Consider the following 12,076-nt stretch of genomic DNA (forward strand, 5'->3'; position numbering starts at 1 on the left):
ATCAGTGTAAGAAAGTTAATGTATGGATGCACATGTGTGAAAACATCTTAATGCACATGCATGTGTGTGTAGAAGGTAGAGAGCCTTATTAATTAAGATGCAAGCATCGTTTCTGAGACACTTGAGCATGACCCAAAGATTTCTTGTAATTTCCTAACCAGATGCTGCTGCTGCTCATTTTGCACCTGTGGCGCAGTTGCAAAATTAGATAAGTAGGAACAGATTACTAAGTGTGCCGGCATTAGTCATGTCCTATCACATCAGCTCATCTCATTGCTTTTAAAAGAATCACATTCCCTTGCATGGTAGACACACATTTTTGTAATGGAGAGTCCAACTAGATGTCTCTCCCTGCAAGGAACATTTGCATTATATTTAAGGTGTGAGTATACACTTTATATGCCCAAATATACTGCTGAAGGCAGATTACAGTATGTTGCTGTTGGGGTTATTTCGTGAATGAATTTCTCTAGAGATATGTAAATCCTTGACACCATGTTGTCAGCATTAAAGCAGCATAAACCTTTTGTTGGTATGACCCTGATAAAGATTCAAGCAGTATATATCTCTTTTTATTGGTTTTCTGGAAGCAGAAGCAATAAAAGCTTATTTTTGTTTTGGCTTTGACAGTCAAGTGGCATTGTGGATACAGAGGAATGCATGGAATAAAAAATATGATATTTCTGTTTCTCCTGCATTGATTTTTTTTCCACCTTTTTATGTTTTTAACTGTTCATTTTTAGTTTGACATTGATAAAGGAGTGCAATGCTAAATTAGCAGAATACTCTTTATTAATACTTAGAGAGCACATGTCATACTGTAGGTGTCACTGTCAAGTGTTGAAGAGAGCAGCAAAGTAGCACATACACAGTCATAGGGAGATGCAAAGTATAATTGTAATAAAAGATACACTGCACCACTTATTTCAATATTTGAGTAGGTCTACTTGCGTAAAATTATTATAGAGCGCTTGCAAAAAAACAAAACAAAAATCTAACATAAGAATAGAACAATGAACAACCCGCTGAATGAAATGGCTAGTTAATGTCACATATGACTACATGGTGAGAGCTGTCCATGAGCTGCTGGCTACTTGTCGGCAACTTGCAGATCAGCCCTCAATGTTGCGCGCTTTCTAAATACATACTCTCCTCTCTTGTAGTCATTGTTCACTGTGATGGTAGCTTGTACTCCAGCTCAACAAACACACTGAGCTTGTGGAAGCCTTCTCTTTCCACAAAACTTAACAGAGCGTGTCTCTGGTCACCATTTTCATGATGAGCTGGCTAATCTTCTCTACCCTAGTGGCATCACATGGGTGCACGCTAACACTGCTAGCAAATGAGGTGAAGCAAGATTGCCTGTTATCTGTCTCTGCTGTTTTCTACTTGTGATTAATGTGCAAATGATTAATCATCAAACTAGTTGCAGTTACATTACTGTGTCCCATCCACATACACAAACACCAGTGTGTGTGTGTATGTGTGTATGGTCTATCTACAAAGCAAAAAAAAAAATTTATCTACACGCTGAATGCCTCCAAATCAAGCACTCATGCCCAATCATACCACCTTTTGACACTCACAGCTAGTGTACATTACTTCCCCATTAGTTTAACAGTCAGCCAGTTACCTACAGCTTGCTACTGGATTGTATGTCTATACCAATGCAGGAGACTGCAGATCATTTCCTATACAGAAACACACACACACACACACACTCACACACATACATTATAGAGCGTTGATGATGTTGTTTTTTACTCTGTGTACACCTGTGACGGAGTAATATGTCTAACAAGCCAACAGCCCAAGAAGCTAACATGGCTGTGGCTTTCACCCACAGTCTACTACACGCACACACACACATACACACACAAACACACACACACACACACACATGCATGCACAGGGTACGGACAATCCTTTCTCCTTTAAATGTGACTCTCCCGCCACGTATCCATACACACAAACACACTTACACGATGAGGCATGACAGAGAGCTGTTGACAGCATCTACCTGGCCTGACAGACCATTCACAATTTCTCTCTGCGTGAAACCTAATGTACTGGAAGAGGTGAGTGTGTTTGCGTTTCTGTGTATGAGTGACTGAAAGGGGCAAATTGAGAGCGAGGAAAGAAAGAGACTTCATGACTGTGTGCGTGTGTGTGTGCGTGCGTGCGTGCGTGCGTGTATCAGGAATACATATTTGTGCGTTTGCCCAATGTGATTTTTTGCAACCTGTGTGGCTCTCATACATATGCCGCTGTAGTCTCTTTCCTCGGATTTCTTCAGAGAGTGCTAGGAGTTTGGGTTGGTACCAAGGTCAGTTTGGATTGAGCAGCACTGGTCTTTCTATTTTCCTCATGGCTACTCCAGGACATTGGGTCCACAATTTATCCAACTAGACAGGTGGAAATGTGTATCTGCACTCACATCTGCATGATTACATTCAAGGTTATGTGCTGCAGAGAAGGTCATCAAAAGCTGTTGTTATTTGCATTAAATTGTTATTTTCTTTCAATGGAAGAATGCTTTGCATAAAGAAACTGAAGTAGAACAACACATTAGAACCTCTTTGGAGACAGACAGTTATTAGCCCTATCTGCCATCTCCCCAGTTGCCCCAACAATTAACATTAAAGAGCTGAAAAGGGGACAATGAAAAAGAAAGGGCCTTGGTGTTATGCCCACAGGAAATGCACAATATGCACCAATGTTTGACTATTTATACCATTTATCTATTGTTATTTTGCGGTGGGAGAAATAGTTTGTAGCTTTAAAAAAAAAAAATGTAAGCATATGACATTCTTTCTTGGAACTTGTGAAACAGATAAATTCATTTTCACTTTTGCAGGAATTTAAAAAATGACCTGACAGTGTGTGAAAAAAAGAGTCTTGACTCTGTGATCTGATGGGACTGCGGCATTTCAGGGATTTTTTCTTTTTCTCTAAATCAGTTATGCATCTGTAGCCAGTTACAAGGTCAGGCTGCTTGTTATGGAGGATACTTTTGAAATGCATGCTTTACGGTTGCCAGTGAACTCAGGAGTTTTGAACGCCATTGTGGTCCGAGTCCGAATGTTTCTTGACCCACAAAGGCCTCCCTCAGCCTCCAGCTATGGCCATGTTTCTAGCCTTGTATACAAGTCTCACAATGCCCTGAATGAACCCATACAGCTTAGAGTGTGTGAGTTGATTTGAGGAGAATTTATACAAGAATAAATATATTCAACATTTAATTAACAATGCTGCTAGGAAGTACTTCATGGACTCTCTATTGTGTAGTTAAATATGCTCTGCATTGATGCATATCCTCTTATAATCATAACACTAATAATTACCTTTTTTTTCTCTCTGCCTTCCCTCGTCTCCTTTATTCTTTTCTGTCTCTTCGTCACCTTTTCCCTCTTTCCTACCTTGTCTTTTCTCTTCTCATGTTCTATTTCTTTCATCCCTCCCTCTCTGGTTCTTCCAATTCTTTCTCTCTCCACAGAGAAGTGTGATGAAGCTCTTGCCTCGCCTCTGCCTCACACAGCCTTCACCAGCTCATCTGTCTTCTCCAATGGATATGCACCTGGATATGCCAAGCTCAACAGGAGAGGAGGTAGACACACACACACACACACACACACACACACACACACACACACACACTCGCACACATACACACACACACACACACACACACACACAAACACACACACACACACACACACACACACACACACACACACACACACACACACACAGAAAAGTCAGCAGACTACATGCGCTCACACATACATGAATGCTCTATATAGAGGGGTGGACATACATAATGTAGACACAAACGAAAGTAAATACATATTTCAGGTACATGTACATACATCCTTATGAATGATTTTACAGATAACACACTGAGAGGTAAACGTCCAAGCCTTCATAGAGGGTCACGCATCACAGAGCTGCACAGCTGCTCCCAACCGACTCCTCCTCCTCTTCTTTCTCCATCCTCTCTATTTCCACCCTTACTACTTATCTCTGTTTCTTTCTCCCCTCTTTCTCTCCCTCTCTTAGCTCCAGTCATTATCTCAGTGACTCAGACTGAAACTTATTTCCACATCAGTCCACAGCAGAGAGAGATATGGCCAGACAATTACACTCCTCTATGTTCATACAATTAATAATTCATACCTTTCCATCTAATATAGTAACACTACAGCTGAGGCAACAGAGCTCAGAGCTGGCAAATAAAGGCAAAGTAATCTGGTAATCTGGTGTATTTAATCATACCAATTGAATTACTGCTGGGAAAGGACAAGTCGGCTCCACATTTAATAATAACACTTACCAACAATACTGAGAGTAAGATGGAAAGGAAGACAGAAATCAATAAAAAGGAAGTAGTTGGATAAGATTATATCTATCTGATGATATGTAAATTATATCACTCAATTAAAGATTTTTTTTCTAATCAGAAAGTGATATTTTCTGACCACAGTAGATTTTCTCACCATTACAATTCAGGAATTATTACCAAGACAAAATGGCTTTTTGAAGTGGTTAAATCTAGAAATACAATAGTTAAATCCCATTATCTGGAATATATCCATATAGATTGGGCTGTCTCTGTATTTAGCAGTGAGTAATCTTACCATCAACAAAAGAACTACACTCTCTACTTCTACACTTTTCAATTTTGGTGCCACACATATTCTAATGAGACCTCAGGTTTTCTTCCGCATCTCCCAATTTTAACGGACACTACATGACAGGTAGAACCACCTCTGGCATAAAGAAAATGATAAACTCCATTAGATGCTGACTTAAATGGGGTTGGAATTTTAAACAATCTATTTAATCGTGGTTATTATTTGAATGATCAAATATCAATTCTTGAAATCCAGAGATTGATCTCTGCTATTATTCAGTGAACAAGTATGTGCGCACTAACTGTCACACTCATGAGCCAGTGGGATTGTTAACGATTGTAGACGAATGCAGATTAGCTAAACAAAGCATTGCTCAGCTTTAGTAAGTAGTTCCAAATGACACATCAAACATCCAAATTCCACATGTCTGAATAACAACAGTAAGATTGTTTTTGTTGAAAAATTCAATCAGTAAAAACGAGTTAAAATAAATAATGGACAGATAAATAACGGTTTGCTACAGGTGGGAGTTGGTTAGCTACATTGGCCTTGCACTTGATAAATTCACATTTAGTTGACCAATTGCAAGTAAATAACATGTTAAACATTTAGAAAAAGAAATTAAAAGAAAATAACATGCAGATAGACATCTGTGCCCCATAGGCTGTAGGCATCACAGTTAGCCTGTGCACCCGGCAAGTGTATGAACAGCTGGTATTGTAGTGTTACAATGTTAATGTAAAACAGGTTACCCGAGAACAGATTTCAGTCTGACTGGTTTAATATAAAATAATCTGCAGACCTGTAGATCTACATGATGGAGTGACGTGTGCTGTTCATTGTAGCTCATGTTTGTCCAGCTGCTGGAAACAGCTGCTCAACTGAACAGAAGCACAAATACTGTCGCTCCAACTTTATCAGTCGATTTACTGCCACTGCTAAAATGTATTATATTGAGAGCAAGGGAGTGTCACTTGTACAGTTCGTCCCTTTTCTGTTGATTTTGTTGGAAGCATGTGTAATTAGAGCCCTGCTGTCTTACAATCTGCTTTCAGCCAACGAGCAACTGCTTCTGCTCAAGATGCTAGATTAGCGTTAGCATGAGCCTCAAATAGCTAAACCACACAGCCATCAGACAACTCGGTACAGTTTTCACAACTTTATGCTTCAAAGTACATCGACACGACACAGCGAGCACATCAGGCCACACTGTAACTTTTTTCTTTCGCAAGGAGGCACGTCTGTCTTAGGGTTTGTGTGGCCTTATGGACAGACACCAATCACACTTGTAACTCATCTTATTCAAAAGTAGGATGCTCCACCTGGTGGCACAACCACATGCTAAAGAAATCTGCAGAATATTTTCTGACAGTTACAACGTACACCCCTCATCTTCTGCATTATCAGTTCAAATATCTTTAATTGGTTGAATTATTAAAGGTAATCAACCAATTATTAATGAATCATTGACATCACTACTTTATTTAATCTTTTTTACTAGGTTGAATTTGCAACATAGCCAAGCCAATTTCTTAATGAGCTAAACATGTGTGGGAGGATGTGTTATAAGGCCAGGCACAACAGATGAATGGGGGCAAATTAAATCCTGTTCTTCCATCAGAATGAAACTTATTACTATAAATCCACATACAATATATTTTTATGTTTATTTTGTATTATTATAAAATTATGCAAATTAAGCAAATACATCAGAACAAACATAACAATTCCATGTGTGCTGTTCCTTAATTTTATGTGTATGATTAATACATAAGAAAAAGAAAAACACATGTTATGAAAAGTAATTATTTGAAAGAGAAACAACTGAGACAAGCTTTTCTTTTAAAGAAAAAGTATAAGTTTCATTTCATGGATTGAAAATGGCACTGAAATGACAAAAAAAGAAAACTGACAATAGAAAAGCTGTTCAAAAGCAATGTTCTGCCCTTATCACTGTTGGTCTAGAGTATTTAGACTTGATGGTTGTGTTAGAGAGCATGTGGGAAGTGGTGCTGAAATATAATAATTTTACATACTGTATTATTTGTTTAGTAGGCCTCAAGTGATGTAATCTGTAATGCAGATGCAGTTGGGGTATATGACTTGGATGTGTCTTGGAAAAAAAATGTAGGCAAAAGTTTTGTTTTTTTCTTTAACCCCCCTCAACCACCTGATTATTCATTCTAGGGTGAGTTTTTCCTTTTATCCTCACTCGAAAAAAATTGACTGTTTATCCATATTTTAAAGCTGATATAAATCTTCTTTCTTGAGGGGGGTGGGGAACATGCACATCTTTGTAACCTTTTTCACCCCAGATGAGTTTGTACCCCTGTTTTCATATAACATTTAAATACATAGGACATATTAGCTGTCTTGAGCCTCGACAATGCCATTAACTGTGATGTGAATAGTTTGTACTGTATATGGACTGGCCACACTTAATTGGACTCACGTTTATAAGAGGAACAGATGCAAAAAGGTTTCAGTTCATTTTTGTTAACAAAAGATGTGAAGCTGTGGAGATTCTACTGTATTCTGTCTGTGGGTAGCTAATGCTAGAGAGCAACTATTTGCAGATATCAGACTGATGTCACAAACACATATACAAACAGTGCAGATGAATTAATGAGCAGACTTCTAGTTACTGCCTGGTCTGTACTCAAAGTGAAAAAGATGAAACAGCTGGTAATGACAGTCCATGTTGAGCTGTATGGGATAGCATTTATTTCTTTAAATATGCATTATAGATCTGTTTTAGCCTTTCTGCATTTGCCCATAAAAACAAATCCTCAGTGGTGACAATTCAGCATATAATGTTCAAGGAAACAAAGGTAGAATAAATGTAATCTCCCAGGACAAAGTGAGAAGCACTTTATGCAATATTAGTATTTATCTATTGAAAATGAATCAAGAATCAAATCAAATTAAATCAGAAGTAATCGATTATGGACTCTGTGGATCAAAATCAAATCTGGAGATCAGCAGCTATATCCAGCCTTAGACTTTATTTAAATTGATACATTTGGGGACAAATGTCAGAGTGGCGAAGGATATTAAGGAAAAGGATATGAAGTTTTATCTCACCCTCTGTGTCTTGGTGTCCTTCAGAGAATGACACTGTGTTTGGATGATGAGATCGTCACCTCGTTAGCATACAGCATATGACGGGGTGGAATATAAAATTAGAAGGGGAAAAAGAAAGGCAGAGAAGTTCTGGAGGAAGGGACGTTTAGGTTACTTAAGAAAAAGTTTTCCACAAGGCAAAGACGTGTCATAAAATCAACGTTTCTTCTCTTAAGATCATGCTTTCCCACTATTAAGGAAGCCGCCCCACAGAATTGAAACCAGTAGTGAACTTCAGTGGATGATGTGCTTTTAAAGCTTTACAGTATGATGAGTTGATGAAGTTGTCTGAACAGAAAAATAATTGCAAATGTTACTTTCTTTAGTCATCCATGTCTAATAGAAAAAGTTTACATAGTCAGAGACTTACTGTGTATATATAGACACACCAATAGAAAACATAGAAAAGTGCACACACAATCCCTCATACACATTCAAACATACACACAGAAACACCCAATGAGAGTACAAGTGAACAGCTTGCATATGAAAAACACACATTAAACACACACTTTTACTGGAACACAGGCATCACAAAAAGCTTGAAGTAACAAACACAGCAGCAGCGATCTGCTTGCACTTGGCACACACACATACAGTATATACCTTCACAGTAATACAAACTGAGGGATCACAACCACATGCCCACAACAACATACTATAAGAAGGGGTCCTTCCTAGCAGCTGCATTTGGCAGCCAAATGTGCCATGAGTGTGCACTGATAAGCCAATCTTCTCCAATCTCCTCGTACTATGGAACAGGGGAGGCACAAAATCAATGGGACACACCACTCATATTAAGCTTGTTGTGGATGCTGACAGCTATTAGTTGTATGCTATAGGCATGTGTGTGAGGGTCTGTGTGTCTAGGTATATATATTTCTTGGGGCACATTCTCCTGTGTGTGTGGGGGGTGTGGGGGTGCCATAATAATTTTTATAATGGTTTTGTGTTGTGCTTGTGTGCCAGCTAGTCACCAGGCCCCTGGCCTCTCTCCTCCTTATTCATCTGCTGTCAAAAATGCCTTTGTCTGGGTTTTGAAAACACAATCAGTCCCAAGTTGTTACACTATATAATTCATAATATTACATCATGGCACATCATTTAAGACCAATTCTGTGTAATTGTCAGTTGCTGATTGCTCATAACATAAAGTGTCAGTGTCTTAGATTTGTTTTTTTAAATTTTCATTATTTTGTAGTCAAGCGGGGACAGTTTCCGCCTCTGGGGTCTGAAGACAGAAAATACTATTAAAGACTTTTTGCTAGTCTCTGTGCCCCTTTCCACTCATTCTCTCTTTTACCCTCTCACTATCATTCTCAATCTCCCTTTTTTTTCTTCTTTTCTCCCCCATTCCTTCCTTTTTCATATCTACCTCCCTCTATCCATCTATCCCTTTTTTTCCTTCTCCACTTATGTTTTTGCACAACTGATGACTCCTCCATGCTACTGCTCTGTGACTGCTGCTCATTCTTTTTCTCTCACCCTTCCTCACTCTTTTGGGATCATGACTATTTTCTACCTCTTGCCGTAACATGTCTCTGTTACTCTCTTCCTAATACACATTCTCCCACCCCAAACTGCCTCTCCTTAGTGCTGGCTAATGTGTGAGACCCTGCACATCACAGGGGTTGTCAGATACAGCTAAAGTTTAGCCCACTGACTCGTGGCCAAAATCTTTTGGTCTATTTGGACAGGAAGAAAGTGAGAGAGAGAGCGAGAGAGAGATATGAGATGAGATGACAACAAATGAAATGTAGAGAAGGATATGTTTTTCACATCTCTTCAACACAAGTTGGATTTAATGTATAATATTTTTTATATAATCCAGTTTGAGCTTTTTAAAGCTTGACAGCTTAACAGAGACTTCCTGACTTTAAGTCCCTTGTATAGATCAAGCTCCTTAATGCTAGATCCCACACTTGACAACTTGACTGCATCTTATGTCAAACTGGTATAGTCTTTTAGATGCCACACAAAGATCCAACGTGTGCCAGACAGTATTTAAGACAAAGAATGTAAAGGGCCAAACAGTTTTTAAATAGTCACATAGCAGCTACATGAGCTGTGAACTGCAACTTGCTCAACCCTCTGTTCAGTACTGTCAGCTGAAGACAGGTGCCTGTGGATAGAGGTTAAAATAGAAGACACATGGAGAAGGTGAAGGCGAAAGAGAGAGGAGGGAGGTAGGGGTGTGAAATAGTGAAGAGAGGAGGTGAAAGAGGAATATAAAAGAGAAGGGCTTGTAGACAGATCACTACAGGCTAAAAAGGACACAATAGTTAAAAAAGCAAAGGATAGACAGAAAAGAGCATTAAAATGGTATATTATGAGCTGTCTATATTTTACAATGTGCATCAAAATTGTGTAAAATGTTGCTGTAAACTTTACAGAGGGATCTGGGATCTCAAGTTGCGTGTAATTACGAAGAAGCATCAATCAAATTTCCATGCAGGTGAATCTTATTATCTTTGCCACCATGGAAACTGCTCATGATAATGGGTTGTTTTGGCGGACCTTCAGTGAGAGAAAACATGTCAAAAAGTGATTTGGACAGAGCCAAGCACACAGAGAGATCAATGAAAGCCTTCCGTCTCTGAGGAAAGTGACATAGGAGTGGTTGAACTCATTGTGTGTGTGTGTGTGTGTGTGTGTGTGTGTGTGTGTGTGTGTGTGTGTGTGTGTGTGTGTGTTTGAATATCCCTATAGGCATGCATGCACGTGAGCATGCATGTGCCCACACTGCTGCACGGCGCAGACGTGGCCAAGCATGAGATTGGGCTGCTAATCACAAACACGTGGCCACTGATCCTTATATTCCATTTTCTTTTCTCCTCTTCTCTCACTCCTTATCCCTCTTCTTCTCCTCTCGTCTGCTCTGTCTTGTCTCTCTCTGCCCTCCATCACATCCTCGTCTCCCCTTTTTCTCCCTCTCCATCTCCTTTTCCCTCCATACACTTTCTATTTTCTACAGTTACATTCTCAATCCCACACTCCATTTTCTCAGCCTGTCCCCTTTCTTTCTTCCCAGACCTCATTATCTATTTTTTCCCTCTCTCACAGTCTCACACTGATACATACTTTTCCAAGTTTTCCCAAAAGTTTGAAAAAAGTAGAACTCTATCCCTCCTTATTCAAATGAAGGACATCACAATTGCAGTACAACTGTGCTGTGACTTGCTATACAATTAGCCAGATCCCCCCTTTCCCCTTTCATGCGTTGCTTTTCACTCTCTGTCATCTTGCAAAGTTGTTTGATGTCTCTAGCCGTTGCAGTCAGCCATCGATAATGGCGGTCCGCTCCTAATTAAATTACTCTGTCTCCATCCGCTCCCTTTGCTCCATGACAGAAAGATGAAGTGCTAGCAGAGGGCTAACCAGCTGTTTTCTCTCTGCTGCCTTTTTCCGGCGGCCTAGCATCTTAATTAATTAAGATGTTATACTTTGTGTTAATGTGGTTTTCGTATGAAAAGCGGCAACTTTGATAAACGCACTCTCACATGTTCTCTCGAGTGCTGGAACACATACATAAAGGCGCACACACACGGGCATGAAAGTGCTTAAACGCACAATAACAAATGATGTCATGTGTGCGCACCCACCCACACACTCTCCCACGCTGACAGTAAGACAGAGAAGAGATGTTCTCTTGTTTGATGCCATGCATAGCCACTGTCACTTTTGTTTGTGTCTCATGCCTGTCATCGGCCGCTTGTCACTGGTCCAAAATCACACAGTTTTCATTACTTACACTTAGAAATTAAGTATTTTACTTGAGAATCTGTCCCCCTCTGTTTTTTTGCACAATGTCTACTCTACACAGCAGCACAGTAGCAAGCAGCTTCAGTCCTGCATCTGTTTATACTACACAGGACGCGTACAGGCGCAGCATTGAGTGTAGCTCACCCACGTTTCAGCGGTGCTCAGAGCCCATCACGCAAACACTGTAACTGTTACACATGTAAAATAGAAATAATTGAAGTGTAAAGATATGCTTCAGGTTGCAGTTATGTGCACACAGCGCAAGGTATTGTGTGCTCTGTGCAGTTGTATTGATTAAAATGGAAGTGTGTGTTCAATTTGACGTGAGGAAGACGTACAACTGAAAAAACATGGCTGAAAGCTCATTTGCACAGAAGCTGTTAGAAACCTTTATTTCACTCTCTCACATACGTTTACTTGTTCAATCCCCTTTTTTCTCATTCTTGCCCATACTGTTTACTCTTTCTTCCACTCTTTACTATTTGCTTTTTTCTTCTCCTCTGACTTAAGCCCTTTTTCTACCATTTACCCAGTCTTCTTTATTTCCCTGCTGTGCT

At 39.5% G+C, this 12,076-nt stretch overlaps 1 protein-coding gene across 1 annotated transcript in view; it reads left to right on the forward strand.

Annotated features, from left to right (window-relative positions):
* The window catches only part of cntnap2a (contactin associated protein 2a), a 333,552-nt gene that overhangs the window by 147,363 nt on the left and 174,113 nt on the right, over nt 1-12,076 (forward strand). Inside the window, exon 4 of the mRNA XM_062441980.1 lies at nt 3,497-3,607. Within this exon, the coding sequence (XP_062297964.1) occupies nt 3,497-3,607 (111 nt within the window). The remainder of the gene's footprint in view (nt 1-3,496; nt 3,608-12,076) is intronic.

This window comes from Scomber scombrus, chromosome 20 (assembly GCF_963691925.1).
Source record: "Scomber scombrus chromosome 20, fScoSco1.1, whole genome shotgun sequence".
NCBI classification, from domain to species: domain Eukaryota; kingdom Metazoa; phylum Chordata; class Actinopteri; order Scombriformes; family Scombridae; genus Scomber; species Scomber scombrus.